The 25,136-nt window shown below is 41.6% G+C and overlaps 2 protein-coding genes across 3 annotated transcripts in view; both read right to left on the bottom strand.

Moving 5' to 3' along the window:
• Window positions 1-6,971: 6,971 nt before the first annotated feature.
• ZNF622 (zinc finger protein 622) lies at window positions 6,972-21,264 on the bottom strand. Its single transcript, XM_024247645.2, has 6 exons — window positions 20,426-21,264; window positions 18,860-19,120; window positions 18,490-18,652; window positions 13,910-14,022; window positions 8,466-8,609; window positions 6,972-7,237 (listed from the first exon to the last, which is right to left on the bottom strand). The coding sequence occupies exons 1-6, from the start codon at window positions 21,048-21,050 to the stop codon at window positions 7,110-7,112; spliced, it is 1,434 nt and encodes a 477-aa protein (XP_024103413.2). The 5' UTR covers window positions 21,051-21,264; the 3' UTR covers window positions 6,972-7,109.
• A 551-nt stretch (window positions 21,265-21,815) lies between these two features.
• The window catches only part of RETREG1 (reticulophagy regulator 1), a 150,707-nt gene continuing 147,386 nt past the window's right edge, over window positions 21,816-25,136 (bottom strand). Inside the window, exons 10-11 of one of the 2 annotated variants that reach the window (XR_008525155.1) lie at window positions 23,631-23,698; window positions 21,816-22,451 (exon numbers count right to left, since the gene is read on the bottom strand). The gene's annotated coding sequence lies outside the window, so the exon portion shown is untranslated. The remainder of the gene's footprint in view (window positions 22,452-23,630; window positions 23,699-25,136) is intronic. The other variant, XR_008525153.1, reaches the window with a different exon arrangement.

A 25,136-nucleotide genomic window follows, 5' to 3' on the forward strand; every position in this document is an offset into this window, starting at 1 on the left:
CATGTAAATCACATACAACAATATCGATCACTTAATAAGCTCTTTGTTTTAGATTTTATGTTACTGAATTGCTACCTACTCTATATATTTGTGTTTATTTCTAGGGAAAATCCCCCCAACATTCAAGATGAATAAAAAGAATAAATTACGGAATTATCCAAATAGGTCTCATTTACTTGAATTAGAAAAAGAAAAAACATCTTGGAACTGAAGTTGTGTTTCAAGCATAAATGTTAAAATAGTTTCCATTTACTCTATTTACTGCCAATGTAATATTCTCATTCTCTGGCACTAAGCATTACAAAAATCTTTTTAGAAAAGCTAAAATCTCTCACCTTTATAAGTAGTCTCATTTTCCACATTTGCAGATGCTGTTTAGAAAATGAGTAAACTAGGGTAGGGCAACATGTCTGAGACATGTTACCCCAAGTGAGAATGGTATATGAGACTGGAATACCAAACGTGGTGATTAATAATAAAACAGAATGCTTTCAATTCACAACTTAGAAGTCTTATTCAATGAAACCAAAAATGTAGGTTTTTTTAAAGAAGCGCAGATTCTTAAATAAATGTATTCCTGAATATAGTTTTAGTGCTTTTAATATAGGTTTAGGTATATGCTAAATATAGGTTCATTCTTTTCCTCTAAAGAAATGCATCATGCTTACTCAGTAAATAACAGTTTATACCAAAGAATTTTTTAAGGAGTTGAAAACGGTTTGACTTTGCAGAATAGCACAGTGGCTAGCACACACACTTAGAGAAATGTGTTTCTACCTTACGCTGTCAATTACTAATGCATACCATGGCTGAGTTTCCTTATGCCCAGATTCTGCTGTGTAACCACGATAGGAGGGAATTGATGGAGATCAGTTCAAATGTCATCAAAGTCTAAAATTCTGACTCCTGAAGACTCTCATTTTCCAGCACTGACAATAGAAAGCACAGTAATTAAGAGCAGTGTGACCAAAAGCCCAATATTCCTGAGCTGTAAAGCGGGAATAATAATTGTATCTACTTCTTAGGTGTGCTGTGATTATTAAATAAGGTACTGTAATGTATGTAAAGTCCTTGCCCTTAAAACAACATTGACAGGAAAGCTCCACCACAAGGTGTTTAAGTGGAATCCAAGATTCAACCATGTAACATACATGATGGTGTATTAGTGAGGTGTTCCAGTTACTATTGCTGCATAAAGTTAGTGTTGTAAAACTATTCACTATGCTCATGGATTCTACAGGTCAAGAATTTTGGAAGGCCTCTTCTAGATAGTTCTTGCTTGGGTCTGTTCCAGGATTGCCATGAGTTGGTGGGGGCAGCAGTCATCTGAAGGCTCAACTGGGCTGGACATGCAAGATGGTGGCCTCAGATGCTGGAAATTGGTGCTAGATGTTGACTGAGACTTTAGCTGGGACATCAAACAGAGAGCCTACATGTGATCTCTCCATGTGGCCTGGGATCCCACATAGCATGACTTCCTGGGGGCGTCAGACTTCTTACACTGGTCGAGAGTCCAAGGAAGCCAACTGGGAGCTGAATTGTACTTCTGCTGCATTTAATTGGATATGAACAAGTAATAAAGAGCAGCCCAACATCAAGGGGAGACAGACCCTACCTCTCCAGGGAAGGAATGTCAAAGAATTAGCAGGCATGTTATGAAGTTGCCATAAGAGGGGAAGAAAAATATTATTTTTCTGTCTGTATGGTCTCCAAAATAAATTAATAAAAGGGACAATATTGAAAATATTGACCTGAGAAAGTCCCGAATGATCATGAAGCAAGCACTTCCTAACTGTCCCCAAAACCAACCCTGTGTAAGAATTTAGCCCACTTCTAGCTGGGGGTGGTGGCTCACGCCTGTAATCCCAGCACTCTGAGGCAGGCTCACCTGAGGTCAGGAGTTCGAGACCAGACTGGCCAACATGGTGAAACCCTGTCTCCACTAAATATACAGAGGTTAGCTGGGCATGGTGGTGGGCGCCTGCAATCCCAGCTATTTGGGAGGCTGAGGCAGGAGAATCACTTGAACCCAGGAGGCTGAGGTTGCAGTGAGCCAAGATTGTGCCACTGCACTCCAGCCTGGGCAACAGAGTGAGACTCCATCTAAAAAAAAAAAAAAAAAAAAAAAAAAAATTAGCCCACTTCAGATTGAGAACAGGGGCAAAGGGAAGATAAGAAACAGCAATTGCCAATTCCATCTAAATTTGAATTATGCCAGGTCATATTAGCATTATTATGGATTTTTACTCATCAGATTATAAGCTAGGTAGGTTACTGTAATTAAAACATCACAACACAATGGCTTCAATTTATTTCACTAACAGTCCAGGCAGCTCCAGTTGGCAAAGCACCTCTCCTCCCTAATGTCCTTCCATACTATTGCTCTGCCATTCCCTGAGGTATAGTCCTTATCTGCATGGGTAACACTGGTGCACCTCACTTCCAGCTTGGGAAAGGAAAAACAGGCAACGAGGAGAAAAGCAGCTTATCTCAGAGTTGTGAGGCTCTGTAGTGAAGTTGCATCCATTGCCTCCGTGCACAACCACTGGTCCAAACTTAGTCACATGACCACGCCTTGCGGGAGGCAGGGCTGGGAAACAGTTGCTGCCTGGTAAGCCACATGCATGAGGAGAGAACAGATTAGGGGAACAAGTGTGCCTCACAAACAATAAATAAATAATTATTCTAAAATTTTAACTGTTTGCAGCATTAACAAGCTAATCAAATCTTCTTAATCTCCATGAATTTCAATGTCATAAATAACTAACGTGCCAATTGCAAATTAGTCTGAATTAAATGACATGTATTCTTCTAAGCACTTACAAATTTCTCTAGGACTGAGAGCAATTCTCTTGCAAAAATGACTGCACGTTGAAAGTTGGCAACACAGCTCTTACCTGGACTCCCACATATGAATTATTGTGAATTCCAAATTAATAATGTTCAATGAGATCTTAACAGAGTTTAGAAATGATAATCAAGGTGGAGGAAAACAGCTTAACAATGAAGACTCCACAAATAACCAAAACTGGGGCAAATTTTGATCACCTTCTAGGGAAGAAAAGGTGATATTTTCTTTCATATATTAATGTAAATGTAAGATTGTATGTATTTTTGGATTTAAAATGAGATTTTTGCACAGCTGCTGCAAATCTAATGGACTTGAGTACATTTTTATAGCCCCACCTTCTCCCCAAGTGTGCTCCTTAGGCTGGGATGATGCTGAGGACACTGCACAGGTGTGCTGCAATATTAAGAATGCAGGACACTTTGGGAGGCTGAGGTGGGCAGATCACTTGAGATCAGGAGTTCAAGACCAGCCTGGCCAACATGGCAAAACCCTGTCTCTACTAAAAATACAAAAATTAGCCGGGCGTGGTGGCGCATGCCTGTAGTCCCAACTACTTGGGAGGCTGGGGCAGAAGAATTGCTTGAACCCAGGAGGTGGAGGTTGCAGTGAGCCGAGATTGCACCACTACACTCCAGCCTGGGTGACAGAGCGAGACTCTGTCTCAAAAAAAAAAAAAAAAAAAAAAAAAAAATGCAGAACAAGAAATTGCCATCTCTGGCTTCCTTCTGTGTCTCCTTTAAAAAGTTACTGATAAAAAAAAAAAAATAAAATAAATAAATAAAAATAAAAAGTTACTGAACTCCTCTGAGTCTATTTCGTCATCTGTAAAATAGGAATACTATATATACCCCACAGCGGAGAATCATAAAACGGCACTTTATACTCAGTAAAACACAAAGCAGAAAGATTAAATCAACACTGTCCAGTCTGTAGAAGGGCAGCAAAGGCAGCTAGGGGTTTCTGTAACATGCATGGAAAGGGACAAGATTACGTTCTCTCACTTTTGATCCCAGTCTTGATGTCTCAAAGTAAAGACTGACAAACACTTGCCGGCACCATCTGGTCCTGCAATGCCTCCCAGGAGGACAGGCTCCACACAAGTTGCTGGCAGCCAGCTGCAGCAGCCAGCACTGGCTTGGTACTCACTAAGAACTTTTTTTTTGTTGTTTGTTTGAGACGGAGTCTCACTCTGTTGCCCAGGCTGGAGTGCAGTGGCGCGATCTCGGCTCACTGCAAGCTTCGCCTCCAGGGTTCACGTCATTCTCCTGCCTCAACCTCCCAAGTAGCTGGGACTATAGGCACCTGCCACCTCGCCCAGCTAATTTTGTGTATTTTCAGTAGAGACGGGGTTTCACCGTGTTAGCCAGGATGGTCTCGATCACCTGACCTCATGATCGGCCTGCCTCGGCCTCCCGAAGTGCTGGGATTATAGGCGTGAGCCACTGCACCCAGCCAAAGAAGAACCTTTAACCTGACGACTCTGGCATCCACTGTAAGTTTAGATAACTGTTTTAAGGAAAATAGGTACTGTGGCAGGACGGGGGGGTGCATGTCAATACAGATTAGATTAGCTCTTTTCATCAAAAAGAAATGTGGAGAATAAAAATTTGAAGAAATAATGATGTCACGCCTGTATCAAAACATCTCAAGTACCCCATAAACATATACACCTCCTGTGCACCCACAAAAAATTTTTAAAAATTGGAGGAACAAAAGCGCTATGTCAATACCACAGTGAGGGTAGAGAAATGTAAGAACAGAAACATTCCCTAGGCTTTACGCTTGGATCTTTGTTTCGCAGGTTCAGCCCACATGTATGTGTTCACTTCTCCAGTGTGATAGGCATAAGATACCAGAAAAGGGTCATGTGGCTGTGAAAACACCAAAACAGGGAGAACCGATAATAAATGACTATGTGTGAATGGACCAGGAAGCCCAAAAAATCCTAATACAGAAAACAGAGTGGGGAACAGGGTGCACCTAGAGAAAGATAAACACACCCCAAAGGAACAACAAGCAAATAAAATATCAAAGACATCTTCACATTTTCTTGTACCACCAAGAGGCTCCCCCAAAATAACAAGTCCATTTGCCATGTTTCTTGTCTCGTTCACTTAACTATCAGGAGATAAGGTTTAAATCTTTTTGTTTGCTGGGCCCCCCTCCATCCTCCATCCTGCAAATAGAATTCTACTCCAGAAAAGCAAATAAATTGAATTTTATAAAATTACAGTGTGGATAGAAGTGAGACAATGGATTGTTCCACAAACCCAAAATCAGAACTAAGGTGTCTCCTGAAGCCTGGAAGAAGTAGCTAATTAAATAAATGAAGAGGCTGGGCATGGTGGTTCACGCCTATAATCCCAGCACTTTCGGAGCCTGAGGCATGAGGATTGCTTCAGCCCAGGAGTTCAAGACCAGTCTGGGCAACATAGTGAGACTCTCTCTCTGAAAAAAAAAAAAAAAATTAGTCAGGCATGGTGGCACAGACCTGTAGTCCCAGCTACCGGGGAGGCTGAGGTGGAAAGATCACTTTAGATCGTGGGGTCGAGGCTGCAGTAAGCAGTGATCACTCCACTGCACCCAGCCTGGGAGACAGAGCAAGACCCTGTCTCAAAAATGAAATAAATAGAGATAGTATTAGTATTTTACAGGTCAGTAAACATGCTGTTCTCATTGCCTCCCATACCCTTCACCGGATAAAAGAGATGACAAATTAAAAGATGACATAAATGTGTATTTATATATATTCATGTATGTAAGTGAGGTATGCATTAACAGTGCTAGCTGGTATGGTGATGTGGAGTTGAAGGCAATCAAGGTGTCAGCTCTAGAGAAAGCAGTAAGGAAGGTGTGGTAGACGCACACTATAGAATACCAGGCAACAGTCAGAAGCAATGAACTAGACACTGCTAGATGTGGAGTGAAAAAATGTTGAATGAAAAATGAAACTGAGAAGAACTATAACACAGTATCATGTACATTTGGTTAAGCATAAATTAAAAACATACCACATGCAAAGCACTACACCATTTCCTCGGGCTATAGATTTAAAGGTGTGTCAAACACAACAGATTGGGTCCTTCTGTGGGGAGAATGGTAGAAAACAGGATTGAAGGAGCAAAATTAAAACCAAGGAGTCCTCATTGTTGGATAATAGGGAACCTGGGCACTAATGGGATATAATTAATTCAACTCTGCATCCAAAGTTTAAAGAAAAAAACCTATGTCTGGCAAATGAGGTCTGGTTAATACACCATGAGGGCAACCACATTCTCCTGGCATGCTTGAACCCACTACTCAGTATACTGCACTGACTAAAACTCACCATGCCTTACTCAGTGTGGCATATTTGCTCTGTAAAAGAGAACTTTAAGCACTAACTCTCTGCCAGGGACTCAATGAGTGTTGGGTCCTTTAGCAGATTTATTTAACCCCAACAGCCTGTGAGATAATAAACACCTCCATTTTACAGATTTAAAAAGCCAAGTCACTTTTCCAAGGTCACAAAGATAACTCAATGGATTTGAACTTCATGTTTAGCTTCATTTTCAGTCTATCAGTGCCTTCCTCTAAGCCACCTAACCTGAGAATTTCTCCCGAGATTTGACCCTGAGGTAGCCTTTCTAAAATGATACCTAAACATTTTACCCTTACTTTCCTCCTAGACTAACTGCACCACTGGAAACTGCATCAGAGTACACAGTAGTCACTCTGTGCATTCATGTTTAGAAACAGAAAACCTTTACGGGCAAGCTACTGATGTGCTTTTTAACTTAGCCTGGATTTAATGCAAGTGCCCAGAGATATTCACTACATCCTGTGCCACGATACATTCCATGAGTGACATTCAACTTTGCCCCTACATAAGCCTTCAAGCCCCGTTACATAGGTCCCAGTGCCATGACATGGTGAGTTACTCTGAAAGTTAAACTAAGTTTGGGGCACACAAGTCATTCCTGATTCCTCACATTACTCTGACAACAATAAATCATTTAAAGCTAAGGCGATGAAGCAACTGTCAGGCAGCAGTGCAAGTCCCAGGGTCCAGCAGACACAGGACTTACCTTGTGAAAATATAACCTTTCAACGCTATTCAAAAACGACATCTGAAAACTCATATGATTCTAACTTTTATTATTAGGTCAGAACGAATGAAGTAGCAGCAAAAGGGTCTCTCCCACGATCTGGCTTTCACTGGTCCTCAGGGCAACGAGGAAACTTGAGCAGGAGATGATCGCTCCATCCCAGCAGACTCTCAGAATCTCACTTGGACTCGAAAGTGCATCTGCTTGGTGGCATTGTTCTTCATTCCTGTCTTCAGCATCCATTTTGATTTCATCCTTTGGACATACTGCATGTCTCGCTCTCGCATAAGAGCCGCTCCTATGATTGGAAGGTGGTTAAGAAATTAGGCAAAGGTCTGTTATTTGTGATCAGAGAAAATCCAACCTTGGCAGAGAATTCAAAATGTTAGTTTGGGGTAACTAGGTTCTTGTATTTAAAACAGAGTTGCTAACTTGGGGTCTCTAAGCCATGGGCCTCAAGGGTCTCTGTGGACCCCAGAATTGCATACCAGAACTTTTGTATATATACATTTATCTGGGATTAGCATCTTTAGTTTTCATCATCTGGAAGAGTCTATAAGCCCAAAAGGTGAAGCCCCATTAATCAGAAAGGCAGAAGCTATATACCGAGTCAGACAATACTTCCTGATAAGAGTAAGATGAAGTCAAGTCTCTGCCAGATTCAAGTGGCCACACAGCTCCCAAGTAGCCACAGTGAAGGAAACCACATATAAACACAGTGCCATTTCAAATGGATTTTAGTTGCCTAGAGCTTCCCAGGCCACCAGAAGGCAGCCCTCCTCTTATCTTCTCCACAGTCCTCAGTTGGATAGATGCTTTCCCTGAAGATCTAAGGATATAACCAGCTTCATCCCCAGACACATCAGAATAGATGTAAAGAGTACCATACTGATGAGATTTCAAAGCTCAACAATTGCAGTGGCATGCTTTACTCTTCTAACTTTTGCTAAATTTTCTATGGGAAAATTACAAAAAAGGGGACTGATAGCTAACCTTGACTATGGGCATGCACTATATCACACATGCATGACGTTCAACCCACTCAACTCTTAAGAGGTAGGTCTTATTACTATCATCTCTGTTTTATAAATGAGGAAACAGAAGCTTATATTAATTAAATTACTCATGCTCATCATATAAGAACCTCTAAGTACATCACATAAGTCATGTCTGACTCCACAGCTCAAGCTATTAACCACTAGGATACTATCTAATTCCTCTGCGTAACCTCCGGGATAATTTCAACCTTTGGTGATTACTAAATAATTCTTTTTGTAACTATTATCTTCTGAAAAAGTTAATGGTATATAAAATCACTGTGCCAGGAATATGAAATTTCTAAGTCATAGCACTTTGGGCTTATTGCCTTAAACATATCAAGTGGTAATGGAAGTCCCTGGAGCCAAGACGTTAAGTTTCCCCTAGAGAGGATCCACAAGGACAACATAAATGGAAACAACTTTCCCCAGACCCCTTCTAGAAATACAAGTTCTTAGACTGGTCTGTAGTTGTAAAGATCAATGTACCTGTGCTGCCAGTCCATCCCAGGGCTCTGTACTGCTGAAGTACTCGGCCCACGGCCTTCCGATTTTTGGCAACTGCCACAGCTCTTGACAAGCCAAATCGCTGTTTGTAGTATCTCATCAAGGAGCGATGACCCACTCTGGCACCTGTTTTTCAAAAGAGCAATACAGAAACACTGAGTTGGATAGTTTTTTCAAGGCAGAGCTATAAAGCAAGGGCTTTCCAAATCAGATCTTTTAGTATATCTAGATGGAAAATCAATGTACCAGAAGAAACAGTTGTTCTATCTACTAAAGAAAGATGAAGCAGCATGTAAAATAAAAATGAAAAAGTGAAAGAAAGAAAGCATGCAACAAAAAGAAAACCAAACAATAGATTTTTTAAAAAGAAAATGGCAAGTCACTGTTAAGTGAAAAACTTAGCATTGTGTACTTACTTGCATACAATATGCCTCCCCAAAAATTCACATAGAAACCCCTACTAATACAGATAATAGGTGCCTAGGAGATAAGAGATTTTTAGCGTTTTATATATATAAATAAATAAAAATTATACATATATATATATGGGAAGAAGATTAAGCACAGAGAGCAGTTCTGATGTTTGAGACTACAAGCCACTGTCAGGCTCTAAAATAGAAATCAATCCACCTTTCCTTTGCTTAAACTCTCTGTTGCAGTGATTCTCCAATGGGGATTTTATCCAGCAAGGGACATTTGGCACTGACTGAACACATTTTTGGTTGTTACAGCTAGAGGGCTACTACTGGCACCTAGTGGGTAGAGGCCAGAGATGCTATTAAACATCTTTACATGCACAGGACAGCCCCCATAACAAAGAATTACTGAGTCCAAAATGTCAATAGTGCCAAGGCTGAGTAACCCTGACCTATTGCTTCCTAAATGATGGAAATCACCTGGTGAATTTGAATTTTAAAAGGTGATTAAGCTGAATTCTGTCTATAGCTTTTGCTTATTTAGTAGGATCTGGTAAAACTATGTGAGTCAATCATGCTTTCAGAAATGAATTTCTAAACTTAATTTTCCAAGTATGCTGATGTCATGACAACACATGATTGTATATCTCATTATCTCATAGGCCCACTAACTTGTAACAGAGTGAGAAAAAAGAAAACAGACTCTGAATATTTCAAATAAAAAAACTATGGGACGGGGCCAGGCGCGGTGGCTCACGCCTGTAATCTCAGCACTTTGGGAGGCCTAGGCGGGAGGATCACGAGGTCAGGAGATCGAGACCATCCTGGCTAACATGGTGAAACCCCATCTCTACTAAAAGTACAAAAAAATTAGCCGGGCATGGTAGTGGGCGCCTGTAGTCCCAGCTACTCGGGAGGCTGAGGCAGGAGAATGGTGTGAACCCGGGAGGCGGAGCTTGCGGTGAGCCGAGATCATACCACTGCACTCCAGCCTGGGCAACAGAGCAAGACTCCGTCTCCAAAAAAAAAAAAAAACTATGGGACAAAGGTATTGGCCACCAATTGGAAATTCTGTAGCTGGAATAATAAAAACCTGAGGTAAGTAAAGATATCTACTGGAGGAACAATTCAAGGTTCTTATTTAAGGGTGAGGCACATCTGATATATTAATCTAGGAGTGGCAAACTACAGCCAGAGAACCAAATCTGGCCAACCGCCTGTTTTGGTTTGTTTTACTGCCACACAGCCATGCTCAACTGTGTAGGTATTATCTCTCGATGTTTTGGTGCTTGCTACAACAGCAGAGGTGAGAAGCTGCTGCAGAGACAGAATTGCACACAAAGCCTAAACGATCACCTCTGGCCCTTTCTAGGGAAAATGTCCCAACCCCTGTGTCATAAGTTCAAGGGAGATGACCTGAAGGGGGCTGGGTTTAGAGATGACTAATTCCAGGCTCCCTCAGAGCAGTGGCTCTCCAAAGGTGGTCATCAGCACTGCAAAGCCAGTGTCATCAGCATTACCTAAAAGCTTTACTAAATACACGCTATCCTTTCACAACAATATTAATTAGGACAAAAGCAATCAAATATCTTCGCAGACAGACATAACCATGCAGATACTTAACACTAGCATATACATAAGGCACGAAAAAGCCATTTCCACTGAAAATGAATAAAGGATATTTGGCTAGGTAGAACCCTGTGTACAGTTTCCAGGAAAGATTTATATTTACCTACATAAAGCCATTTCTTTCAGAATCTTTTGTGTAAAAAGACCATGAACCAGATACTATAAATATTGTGGAAGTCTGTCTTTGCTTTTAGGATCCAGACTTTTAATTTGCATAAGAAAATTATTTTGGTTATTTTAAGTCCCTATACCTGCCAAAATAACTGGAAAATAATTTGCTTGCTACACAGATATGGAAAAGCAGTTACTTTCAGTTGCTTGTTTTGTTATCATACTCAAGAAATGACAAAAAGAAGCTTTCGATTCAAAGACATGGTCTTTGGATACTAGTGTGGATGAAAACATTTTCCCTGAACCTGACTGTTTTGACAGCATAAGAGTTAACAAACCTCTTAGACCACAAGGAATAAGTGAGATGTAGTTGATGGATAAAACACAAGCTTAAATGGAGGGTCTACAGGAAATTCCAGCATTGTTTACTGTGATGTTCTATTTATAGCGTTAGGTCTGGACACTCCAGGTTTGCAAGGTGATAATGTTGGTCATTAGTACATAAGAATTCAATATATTTACATTCTTAAGCAACATGTGGAAATACATCCTACAGCAGGTTGGCCTTTTAAAGCGTCCTTGAAATGGCTTCTTACTCAATGCCAAGGTTTCCAACAGCTGGTAAGAAGGAACTGAAAACAGCATTCAGAGCTCCCCCTCCCCTGTGCCAATGACAGTGACCACCTGATATTAGCACCACGTATGATGGGCTAAGGACAGCTACACTTGAAGGCCCTCATCAAGGAAAAGTATTTTCTAGAACACAGGGTGACTGCCCAATAAATAAGGGATTGGTTATGTCTAAGTCATGGTGAAGCACGCGACCTGTCCATCTAGCTTTTGACACAGCAGTAGCCACTTATAGACCGTCCACTCCTTTTTTTCTTTTTTTGTTTTTAGGAGATAGTGTATTGTTCTATCACCCAGGCTGGAGTGCAGTGGCGTGATCACGACTCACTGCAGCCTTGTGACTCTTGATTTCCTGGGCTCAAGTGATCCTCCTGCCTTAGCTGAGACTATAGGCACACACCATCACACCAGGCTAATGTCCACTCCTTCTTAACAAACGGCCTTACAATTTCTGACATCCAATTGAATGGGCCTTTCATACCAACTTACTCCAAAAGAGCTAAAGAGCAACGAAGGAAACCCAAAAAAACCTTGCCAGACCACAATCTTCAAAATAAATGCTCACAGTGCCCTCTAGTGGATACTCTTTGTCATTAGCTTTGAGATAGCCTGCTTGATTTTACTGAAGTCCAATCTGAGTAACTAGATTTAGTGTCCCAGCAGCAGGGGAGAGACTCTTGTTACCCAGTAAATGGGCAGGAGATGAGTTCAGGAAGCCTTCCCAGAGGGTTGAATCTAAAGAAAAGTAGGAATAAAAGAGGCACCACACGTGCAAACGCCCAGAGGAAGAAAACTGTACGTGGGTGGGGTAGAGAAATAGCACTACACACCTGAGGGACCAGAAGCGAGAGAAACTCAAAGTTACCCTAAAGGCAATGGCTCCCAGTGGAGGAACTACAGAGGGTAAAGAAAATCTACTGGTGTTTTAGAAAGAATGTTTTGGTGGTCATGTGGAAACCAGATTAGAGATGACCAGACAGGAGGGTATAATGGTGACACAGATAAATGAATACAAAAAAAAAATACTCAAAAGACATTTAGGAGTTACTAAGCCAGCTGGATGTGGGAGAGGAATATCTGTCTAAGATCTTTCTAAGGCTAGCCAAAGCCAAAAATGGGCTTGGCTTTGGCAGTCAAAATGGGTATCTTTTTAGATACCTTAAAAAATTCAATCACCCAGGACAAAGCTGAGGATTCTTTATTTTTTATAAGTTTCAAAAATTTAAACTCTAGATGAAAACTTCTCTGAAACATCCTAGATTTCTTAAATAGATATGCTCATGTTATGCTAAGTTTTGTAATATATTGTGCTAAAGTAGATGCAAAATGAAGCAAACACTATAGTGATCCTACTACACGGCAGACACAGCTGTACTAGGATTGTCTTATTCAATTTACTTAAGGTCTATGGTTATCTGATTCTACCGTTTAAGAAGCAGTAGCTAAGGAGACAACAAGTTAAACATCTAGTTCTGGAAAATAAGTTATTAAACATATTTCTGATGTTCTATATGGGTACTGTCACCAGAGAAAGACTAGAAAAGGTTCTTGGGGATTTAGGTTTTACTACTGTGTATTAGATAGGCCATAATAATATATTGCATTATAACCTTCTTATCACTGTAGAAAGAACTGTCATCTTCAAAATAGGTTCTGCCTGACCTTTCCTCCTATTGCCACACTCTAAAGCTGCTCTTGGCCTTACAAGGTTATCATTCTGAGCTAAAGATAGCTATCTGTACCTAAGCAGTGACATTCTATGTGGAAAGCCATAAGACAAGGCTGCTTCATTGCAGACCTCTCCACCAGCAGGGTGCGTTATTCCTGACTGCACCATTACTGCAAATCTCCCGAGGCAGTATACAGATATTGGAAAAAGGCTTTACTGATTAGGTATGTGATCCTGGTAAGTTACTCAGCCTCTCTAAGCTTCATATGTAAAATGAAAATGCTGGCATCTAACTCATGTTGGCCCATAAAGACAAATACACCTGCCTGAATGTGCTAACTGCTCAGTAAATACCAGATATTAAGATCTTATTATCATCTATACCTTTCCATCCCCTTTCATTTCTCAAACGTGTCTTCTGTAGCTTCTCCTGTTCTTAACAGTTAATCACGATTCTTTCTTCCTACACAATAAACAACCATGTATGCTTCTCACATTCATGGTTATTCTTCAACTTTTCATACCTCATGGTGAATAAATTTCCACCATGAGTCAGATACACCCACACCAAACTACCATTTGGAAGTCTGAGCAACAAAAGGAAACAGGAATCAGTTCAAAGAATAACAGTAAGGTTACAATTAACAAGAGAAACCTAGACAGGACCAAAAATAAATAAATAAATAAATAACAGAACAGAAAAGGTCTACATCTAAAAAAAAAAAAGAAATGCCTGATCAAACATTCTGAATCATAACCGAGAAATGAACAAAAACACTGATCAAATTTAAACAGAACAGGCAACTTAGAGCTGAGCAGCAACCTTCAGGGTTTACACTGTACATGAGAACCTAAACATATACTTTAAGCTTATGGTCTATTTCCCTCAGTATGGAAGGTAATTGATGGAGATATGCTTCTCCCTCAATCCCACTGGCATTAAGCTATTTATTTTTGACAAATGTACTTACCAGAAGGCAGAATCAATTCCATGGTTTCATCATCATATTCCAAGTTCTTTTCTGAGGGCAACTCCTCAGCCTCATTGGGGTCCTCCCCTTCCTTGTGATCTGGATAGCTACTCCTATAACAGAGAAATTGCACTAATAAATAGACTAATATCTCAAATTGAACTAAAAGACATAAACTCATTTGCAAATGTGGCAAACTTCCTAAGCTACCTAAAAGGGAGAGGGGAGGAAGCAGCTGTAGGAACTACCAGCTAAAAGGTTTTGGGAGAAAACAACTCATTAGCATTTTGTCTGTAGTAGAAGTGAGCAAATGACCTATAACAGAATTCTGTTTGTTTTTCCCTAGAAAGGCTGCCTAACAGAGAAGAAAAGGAGGAACGTACAGCTGGACATGCAGCTATACTCAATTTAACCATTATAAAAACAAGTTATAGAACAGTGCTGTCCAACAGAACCCTGTGATGACAGAAAATGTTCTATCAATATGTCTTTGTGTCTGATACAGTAACTGCAGTCACATGAGCTTTCCAGCATAGAACTTTGAAATGCAGGTAGTCTGACTGAAGAACTGAAAGTTTAAATTTTTAATTAAACTTCCAATTTATTTAAATAGCTACATGGGTATACCCAGTAATTACTATATTGGACAGTGCAGATCCACAAGAATCTCTATATTCCTAAAAATGTTGACAAAGGCTATTCATAGATACACATGAAAAAATAACTGGAAAAGTGTACATTAAATTATTAACAGTAAACCAGACAACCTAATAAGAAAACAGACAAAATACTTGATCAGATACCTCACAAAAAGATATCCAAATGGCCAATGAACACATAAAAAGGCTCTTGATTGCAGTAATCATCATCAGGGAGATGCAAATTAAAGCCACTACACACCCACCAAAGTTGCTAAAATGAAAAGCTCCCCCTCACTACAAGTGGGAGTATAGAAAACCACTTTGGAAAACAATTTGACAGTATTTTCTAAAATGGAACATATGTATATCCTCTGGCCCAACTCCTACATATACACACAACAGATAACCTATAAACATTTGCCAAAGACACATTAGAATGATGTGGCAGCATTGTTTGTAATAGCCCCAAATTAGAAACTACTCAAATGTGTATCAACAGTAGACTAGATGTTGTGGAGCACTGAACAGAACATTCTGTAACACTAAGAACTCTCTACAGCTATATAAAATAGTATGAATGGGTCTCCCAAATATAAAGTTGAGCAAAAGAAGCCAGACCCAAGAGTACATTCTTTGTGATTCCATTTATATAAAGTATAAAAACAGGCAAAACCAATCTATGCAGCTATAAGTCAGAATAGTAGTTACTCTTGGAGAAAGGAGGGGTAGTTTCTGGAAGGACACACAAAGGAAATGTCAGGGTATTATTAACATGCTGTTTCTTGATCTAGGTGCTAGTTATATTTAAAATTTCACTAAACCAAATCATGATATCTCAAGTACGGTCATCCCTTGGTATCCATGGGGGACTGGTTCCAGGACCTCCCTAGGATACTAAAATTTGCAGATGTTCGAGTCCCTGATATAAAATGGTATAACATTTGCATATAACCTAAATCACTGCATACTTTAAATCATCTCTATATTACTTATAATACCTAATACACCGTAAATGCTATGTAAATAGTTGTTACACAGTACTGTTTAGGGAATAATGACAAGAAAAATAAGTCTGTGCATGTTCAGTATGGACAAAATTTTTTTCGAATACTTTAGTTTGGATACACAGATGGAGAATCTATGACTACAGAGGGCCAGCTGTATACATATATGCACTTTTCTGTAAGTTTATTCTTCTTCAATAAAAAGTTTCAGGTCCAAAATAAGTAAACAAGTTACCTTGTGAAGGGGAGTGAAATTATAGGTAATTGTGTCATTTTTTAGCTGAGGGAATCCACATAGAATGCTTATTAGAACAGTGTCTGGCAGATAAGCACTCCATAAACACTAGCTTTGTATGTAAAGGCTTTCTATTTTCCAAGTTTTCTTTATTAAGCATTATCAACTTTTTTTTTTCCTTTTTTCCCCTAGAGACAGGGTCTCACTATGTCACCTAGGCTGGCCTGAAACTCCTGGCCTCTGGTGATCCTCTTACCTCAGCCTCCTAAGCAGCTGGTACTACAGGCTCATGCTACCACACTTGGCTAACTTTTACTTTTTTTAAGAAAAACAAATCATTTAATATTCATTTTTAGGAAGAAAAGCTCATATAATTTCTCATTTCTAGGCACCAACAGAATAAAACTGTAAATGGAATGAAAAATACATCATTTGGACTAAGGGAGAACCATTTCCATCAGTTACGTATTTTAATTCAAACTAACGATTTAAGCAACACCCAGTAAAGAACAATAGTAACAACAACAAAAGGCTAGGGCTTGAAGCTTAGACTCTAGAAGGAGGAGACAATAAATATACAATACACACAATGGCAGTAGGGGATATAAGGAAAAATAAAACAGATAAAAAGGATTGGGTAGGTGTTATTTTATGGAAGGTGGTCAAAAAAGGCCACACGGAGAAGGTGAAATTTATGTCAATGCCTGCAAGAAGTGAGGGACAAGTCAAGTGAATATCTAAGCGAATACTATAAACAAATACAGCAGCAAATGCAAAGGTCCTGAGAAACACACTTGATGCGTTTAGAGGAATAGTTAGGAATCCATAGAGCAACTAATACAAAACCACAGAACCACAGATGCTCCACATCATGTGCAGGGCCTTGCAGGCCATTATACTTTGGCTTTTACTTTGAGTAAGATAGGTAGTCTTTGAAAGAATCTGAGCAGAGTTTGACCTCACTTAATGTTTTAAAAGGATCCCCCTAGTTACAGTTTTGAGAATAGAACGTAGTGGGTAGTAAGGATGTAAGTATGGAGACCAGGCAGCAGGAGGCTACTGCAGGAAGTCAGGCGAAAGATGATGGTGCCCTGGACCTGAGTAGTAGCAGTAGAAGTAGTGAAAAGCAGTCATCCTCTGAAGATAGATAGTGCAAAAGTAGATAAAGCAGAATTTGGTGATTGATTCTAATGTAAGCCTGAAAGAAAATAGAAGAATAAAGGAAGACTGCATGGCATTTGGCTTAAGTAACTAGAACAGAGATGCCATTTACTTACAGAGAGCAGATTCGGATGCATAGCAGTTGATTTTGGACAGGTTAAGTTAATGATCCCTTTTGGACACAAGTAGAAATATCAAGGCGGCAGCTGGATATCTTCAGTTTACAGCTGAGGGGAAGGCTATACTAGAGATATAAATGTGGGGGTCACAGGCCTACAGAAGATATTGAAATCTATGAGACTGGGTAGGATTCTGAATATAACCACAGGACGAGAGACCGAGTGCTGGGCATTCCAAGCCTACTGCTGATGGCAGCCGCTTGACTATCCATGGTATTTGCTTTGACCACTCTGATTACAACATCAGTCAAAAGGTCATAAACACTGCTGTCTAAAAGGAAACTTGAGAGGGATAAATACTGAAAGAGGATGCTTCCCACCACCAGCAGACATTCATTGTCTTCTCTACTGCCACAGCCTCTAATCCTCCCCTCTACCTCCACCCAGTCATGTCTACCAACTGCAAGTCTCTAGCGGCAAAATGAGAAATCAGGGAGAAAATGCAAAAGGAAGACTTAAAAGACTGAGACTTTTCTGAACATGGTATCACTTGGTCTATGCATGCCTGGCATGGTAATTATACACATCTGCTTATCTCCTGTGCTACCTCACAGGAATTTTGACAACTAGTTGTTCACAAGTACTTAACATACATTTGCTAAATGACATACAAAATACTCAAGATTCTAGTTAGGGCCGGGCATGGTATCTCACACCTGTAATCCCAGCACTTTGGGAGACTGAGGCGGGTAGATCACTTGGGCCCAGGAGTTCAAGACCAGCCTGGGTAACATGGCGAAACCCCATCTCTACAAAAAATACAAAAATTAGCAGGGCATACTGGTGCACACTAGCTGCTGCGGAGGCTGTGGTGGGAGGATCATCTGAGCTGAGGGAAGCTAAGGCTGCAATAGGCTGTGATTGTGCCACTGTCCTCCAGCCTGGGTGACAGCAAAAATCTTTCTCAGAAAAAAAATAAATAAATAAAGATTCTAGTTAGGGGTGAACCACCAATGGGGTAATCTCACCATCAGATGCCTGGTTTGGGCCTGGTTAAGCAACTGTCTCAACTCCTTCAGGAGATAGCTGGTGATGCAAGGACTCTCCAAGAACCCAATATGTGAAACCTAATTTCTGTACCTCTGTTCAAGGGGTAACTGGCAAAACTGAACTCTTGATGATTTAACCAGAACAAAAACAAAAACAAGTCAAACTTCAGTCTGGGTCTAAGGTCTTCTCTTTACTAGATGTGTTAAACTTTGTTAAACTGAGTTTCTCAACTACAAGGAAAGAACTACCTAATACAGAGGTGTTATAAGTGTTATTAAGGATATGTTGTACAGTGCCAAACATATCCAGCACTGGCACACCTAATAGCAAATATGACCTCACTTTACTTCATATTACAAACTATGCTTACCTAAAATCATAGAAGTCTGCAAATTCCAAAGCAGCATCGCCATCTGTAAAGAGCTTACAGTGGCTTTTGTCATTCATATGTGCCTGTACAGCTTCTGTGGAGTAGAAGGACTTCCCTTTCTCGTTGCACCACAAGCAAATCTTGCCAACACCAACTTTCTCTCCTAGAAAAATAATTTAAGGAAAAAACATGAAAAAAGCTTTTTGCAACCAGATTAAATCTATTTGTCACCAAAACTCAAAAATCATTCACAAAATAAGCAAGCAATTATATCAAAGATTGATGAAAAATGCAAAACTAATGTTCCCTTGAGACCGGTCCCCCAATAATGTGATTATTTCCTCATTAAAAGGAAAACTATTGTACTTACCCAAGTATTTAATCAGTCCCTTAATATCTGAAAGATATTCTATATCAGGAATAAAGAAACTGTGGACTTTGGTCATATGAGCCACATTCTTCATGAGGGAGCTGGAATGATGGGAACAAAATAAGCAGTCCGTGATAGGGATGGCACCAAGGGGTGGGCCTTCCCCAGCCTCTTCCTCCTCTGCATCCTGCTCCACCCCATCGTCCATTGCTTCAGTATCCTCACATTCCAATTCTTCATCAGAATCAATATCTTCCCAATCTGCAAGCCAGAATTTTGAAATATAAAGTTTAAGAAAAGTAGTAGCAAGCAAAGATATCACAAAAATTCACATGAGGTGATACAGTCCTATATTTGGAGAAACAGCCACACCCCAACTCCCAAGGACAACTCCTCTTTCAAGATCTCAATTTTAGCTATTTGTTTACCACAGACTCATCTGAATGGCCGTGAAATTCCTTAGTCTTTCTTTTCCAGGTAACAGGAGTCTTTTGTTTGTTTATTTCCTATGCCTTACAGCACCTAGCCCAGTGCTGAATATATAGTTAGGGAGTCTCCTATCTGGCTGAATGTTTTTATAAACTGCTAAAACAATGCCTCTATCTACTATTTCACAAAAGTACTATGGGGTGTGTGTATGTGCTGGTAGGGTGCTCTATGAACGGCTATGGTTTGAATGCATGTTTCCCTCCCAAAATTCAAATATTGAAACTTAATAATCTATGAAATGGCATTAAGAGGTGGGGCCTTTAGTGGGTGATTAGGTTAGGCAAGCACTAATCCCAAATGAATGGATTAGTGGGAGGGAACTGGCTAGCCTCTTTTTTGCCTTCTGCTTCTTCCACCAAATGATGATACCATGAGAAAACTTCATCTATGGAACAGGCCCTCACCAGACACTGACCTGCCAGCACCTTGATTTTGGACTTCCCAATTTCCAGAACTATGGGAAAATACATTTATGTTGTTCATAATTACCCAGACTCTAGTATCTAGTACTTCGTTATAGCAGAGCGAACAGACTAAGACATGAACACCTACACCAGCACTGTTAATAGGAGGTGGGATGAGGGAAGGAAGGAATAAATAGCTCATAAAGTCAAAGAGGTGGGGCTGCTGGCTCCAGCTCCACATTTCTGGCTGAGTTGACTTTGATCCCCTCATTCTGTTTTCCTCAACTAAATTAAGTGCAAAACCATCATAACTGGAAACCCACTAGAATCGCAAATTACACGGCAGTTGGTATGACGATAGCATGTCCTCCTGTGCATATGTTAAAAGCCTCCTCATCCAAAACAGAGAAGGCATCAATTCATTCTCCAAATACGCATTAAGCACTTCTTTTTCCAGACCAGGTTTTAGGCCTTGGATAATGAATTGAGTGAACTAAACAGCCAAACCTGCTGGCCAGATAAGGCACTTCAGAAACCGTCTAAACCACCTTCCCTCATCGTTTTTACTTAAAAGGTCTCAAACACACACACACACCCATCTCGAGTATAAATCTGGAAACTTAAGGGGGGGCCAAGTTCCTCTTTACCCTCCCCGCCCAGACAGGGCCATCACCGTCTCCATCCAGGTCGTCTTCCTCCTCCTCGCTGTCCTCCTCCTGCTGCTTTGCCAACTTCTTTGCCTGCTGTTCAAACCACTGGAGCCGGGGTGGTTTCTCACTCGGGTCTCGGTCGTGGGTCCCACGGCCACCAGTACCCACGGCCACGACACTCCTGGCCTCCTTTGCAGGCGCTGGGGGCGCCTTCTTGGGAGACATGGACGGCTGGGCCTTGATGGCCTGCTGGATGGCCGCGTTCATGGCATCCTTGTCCACACTGTCCACGCCCAGTCCTTTCTCCAAGTTCTTTTCATTCATCATCTCCACTTTCCGATTCACGGCCTGCACGGCCTTCTTCTCCAGCTCAACGTGCCGCCGGGACTTGAGGTGGTTCTCGTAGGCGTTGAAAGAGGCAAACTTCTTACTGCAAACGGTGCAGTAGGTGGCCGAGCCCTTGCTCTCCTCCTCCGCGACGGCCCTCTGCGCCCGCACTCGTTCCTGAAAGCCCTCGGCGGTCACTGGGGCCATGCTGGCCACCTTCCGCCGCAGGTTGTAGCGGTGCCAGTCCGTCTTATAGTGGGCCCGCTGCATGTCCGCGTCGCGGAACGCCACCCGGCAAGTTATGCAGGTGTACGTCGCCATTGCCAGGCGAGAAATAAGAGCCGACCAAGCCAAACACCTGGTGATCAGCGCCCTGGCCCCACAAGACCCTCAGACCTTAAACCGCCTCAGCGGCCAGGAGGAGCCACTCGACACGCCGACTTCCTGATTGTCACTGAGGAAACTTCCGGCACACGTCGGAAGTTATTCACAACTGGACAGGAAACCCGCCTCTCAGGCTGTGGCCACGCCTCCGCCGCTGTGAGGCCCAGGAAGCCGAGGGAACGCAGTGGCTGAACGGGACCTGGGTCCGCTCAGTCAGCCCGAGGTGGCTGTTGATTGAGGGAGGTCGCGCCCTCCCAGTTACCTTCCCTGGTGGTTGTGCCGCTCGGTGTGACGCGGTAAAGGAGACGGCTACGCGAGAATGGGGGAGTGGGGCGCCCGAGGCTGCTCCTGGGCCCTGGGAAGCCCCCGATTAATGAATGGTCGGGTCAGCGACGCGAGGGTCGGGGTTTCTCTGAAGACCGCGCGCTGCACCTGCGGAGCCGGGTGAATGGATGTCGCGAAGGCAAGGGCTGCCCTTACCCCTCGGAGCCCTCGCCGGTGGTTGGACCGCTTCCCCGGGAAACCAGAGAGGCCAGGCCGGAGGCTCGGCCTTTCTGAGGCGGCCCTTCCGGCGGAGGACACCGGCGGAATTTGAGTGCATAGAGTGCGCGAGAGGAGCTCCCTGTAGACACACAGTCCAGGCCACGTAGGTAATTCTAATAGTAGCCACATTTTTAAAGAGTAAAGAGAAATCGGTGAAACTGCTTTTAATTATGTGTTTAATTTAGCCCATCCTGTCATTTCAGCATATAATCAGTCTAAAAGAATTATTGAGATCTTTTACGCTCTGTCGTTGGTTCTAAGTCTTGGAAATCCAGTGTGTGTTTTAGAGTTAACAGCCCATCTCAATTTGGACTAGACCCGTGCCAGGTGCCCAGTTGGCTGTGTAGCCTCATGTATATCGGACAGCAAAGTTCTGTAGAAAAGAACTTCAGGCCAGGCGCGGTGGCTCACGCCTGTAATCCCAGCACTTTGGGAGGCCGAGGCGGGCGGATCATCTGAGGTCAGGGGTTCAAGACCAGCCTGGCCAACATGGCGAAACCCAGTCTCTGCTAAAAAATACAAAAATTAGTCCCGGCGCAGTGGCGCAGACCTGTAATCCCAGCTACTTGGAAGGTTGAGGCAGGAGAATCGCTTGAACCCGGGAGGCGGAGATTGTGGTGAGCCGAGATCGCGCCACTGCACTCCAGCCTGGGCAACAAGCAAGATTCCGTCTCAAAAGAAAAAGAAAACATGAACTTCAAATGCTTGGAGAGGTCATAGATTTCATCCACACAGCCTGGTTGAACCAGAGTCAGCCTTGTTACAGAGTCGAATGTTGCATGCTCAGAATCCAAGCTGCCAAGAGAAAACCAAAAGAAGATGGCGCTTTAAAAAAACCTTCCAGTGGCTTCCCTAGACTCAATCAAATTCAAACACCTTACTTTTTATTCTACCAGGCTCTACCCCTCCCTCTGATGTCCTGCCACACCCCCTTCTCTACCCTGCTCACTCTACTTGAGTGGCAATGACACATTTGATGTTCTTCTAACAAGCCCTTTAGTTGGTACTAAGTCAGAAATCCATTACTCTTCTGCTTGGAACATCCTTTTGCTGGCTTGCTTCCTTACTTTTTGGATCTCTGCCCAAATGCCTTTGTAACAGAGGCTTATCCAAATCCACTTACCAAAAATAGTGCCTACCTTCCTAAGTCCTTACCAGGCATAAGTTTTCTCTAGCACTGTATTAATTATCTACTACTCTGTATTAAATTACCCCCAAATTTAGCATCAAGCTTTATTTCAGTTTCTGTATGTCAGGTATTTGAGTGACTCAGCTGGGTGGTTCTGACTAAGATCTCCTAAGAGGTTGCAGTGAACATGCTGTCCAGGGCTAAAATCGTCTGAAAATCTGACTGTATTTGACTGTGGCTGGAGAGTCTCCCTTAAAGATGGTTCATTTACATAGCTGATAGCAAGAGGTTTTGGTTCCTTGACAAGTAGGCCTCTCCATAGGGCTTGAGTGCAGCGGAAAGCCACATGAAATTCATAGACCTAGCCTTGGAAGTCACACAATCGTTTCCACAATGTGTTGTTACTTATGCAGGTCAGCCCTATTTAATGTGAGAAGGGTTTACATAAGGGCATGAATACCAGGAAGTGGGAAGTGGGGGCAGGGTGGTTTTAGGGGATCACTGGGAGATCAGCTACCACTAGCATTTGTTGTTTGTCACTGATTTCCCAGACTTAGCACTGTAAGTCCTGCATCCCAGGAAACCCCTCAATCCTGGGAAAACCAGGATGTCTAGTCACACTGCATGTTAGTCATCTGCATCTAGATCTATCTATAAGCTCCATGACAGCAAGCACTCCTTTGTTGTATACCCTAATGCTAGAACAGTGCCAGCAGATCAACTGTTCAGTATTTGTTAAATGAATCTTTTGCAGTGCAAAAGTTAAGATGGTGATTTTTATTTCTGAAAACTTATTTTGAGATTATCAGTATCTTTTAAAATAGCTGAACCATCTGGATACTCACTTTGAGAAATGTAGCTAGTATTAGTTGTTAACTGGAATAAGCAAAGCAGAGTATATTTTCAAGTTTCCCTAAAAAGTAAAGCAGAAGATGGCTATAAAAGTAAAGAGCTTCTGGTTTTACTTTTGCCCATTATCATTCTTATATGGCTCTTCCAGCATCTGTTCTTCAGGTCATTATTTCCTCCCTGCCTCCTCTAATCTATTTGCATGATCCTCCTATTTCAGCATCATTGAACTCTCCAGTTTCTTTACTTTTCTTCTTTAAAGGGGTATTGTTTCCTCCGCCATACTAATTTTCCAATGTACTGTTCTTCTGCAGTCTCCAAGATAACCTTACTCTTTCCCTGTAGCCCCCCTCTACAGTAAATACAGGTAGTCAGTAATTTTCCTGTAGCATTTTTTTCGTATGTCACTTTTTCTGTTCAAGAATAGTTGTCTGATGCCCATAAGATAAAGTTTAAATTCCTTTCTTATCTTTCCTTTCGTCGCTTTCATATCTCCATAGTCTCTCCCACATGCTACATATATTTTGTAATATTCTACTGGTTCTAAATTAAGGCATTCCTACCCTCAATAAGTTTTTTTTTTGTGTCTTCTTAGGCATGCTAAAAAATATTTACAGTTAACTAGCTGGATCTAGTACAATGAAATATAAAGAAAGGGCTAGTGAGTATTTAGGATAGAGAAATCTCATGCCATTAGAGACATCAGAAAAGTTTTCATTAAGGAGTAGATATTTCAGATGGGTCCTAAAGGAGAAGATTGAGGACTCTGCAAGTGGAAAGGGAGGTGGAACAGGTAGAAGAAATACTGTGGAGGGAGGAAGATCAAGGACGTATTTATGAAGAGTGTGTCTAGGTTGGATGAAGCTTAGGATACAAACAAGGGAAAATGAGACTAGAGAGAACCACGATATCATTGGCAAAAGACTTGGATTCTTGTGTTTACTGTTCATGCTTCATTTGGTGGAGAGTCACAAAATGTTTCAGCTTATATGGCATCAGGAATAGAAGTGGGCCTTGAGTAGATCCAGCAGCAGTATCTGGAACTAATTGGAGAAAAAAGAGTAGGTCTACAGCCAGTACATCCTTGGTAAATGCAAGGGACTGTTGAGTAAAATCTCTGCAGCACATCCTCAGCACTCTTAGTGTATCTAACCTCTGCTGACAGTACTGCTATCAAAAAAAATTACCAAATTGATCACTCTGAGGAATTTAAACTAAGATCACTGATATAGTTTGGATGTTGTCCCCACTCATATCTCATGTCAAAATGTAATCCCAATGTTGGAAGCAGGGCCTGGTGGGAGTGACTGGATCATGGGTGTGAATTTCTCTTGAATGGTTCAGCACCATCCCCTTGGTGCTGTTCCCGTGACAGTGAGTTCTCTCAAGGTGTGGTTGTTTAAAAGTGTGTATCACCTCCCCACTTGCTCTCTCTTGCTTCTGATTTTGGCATGTGAACTGCCTGCTCCCACTTTGCCTTCTGCCTTGAGTAAAAGCTCCCT

The sequence above is a fragment of the Pongo abelii genome, chromosome 4 (genome assembly GCF_028885655.2).
Source record: "Pongo abelii isolate AG06213 chromosome 4, NHGRI_mPonAbe1-v2.0_pri, whole genome shotgun sequence".
In the NCBI taxonomy this organism is placed as follows: Eukaryota; Metazoa; Chordata; class Mammalia; order Primates; family Hominidae; genus Pongo; species Pongo abelii.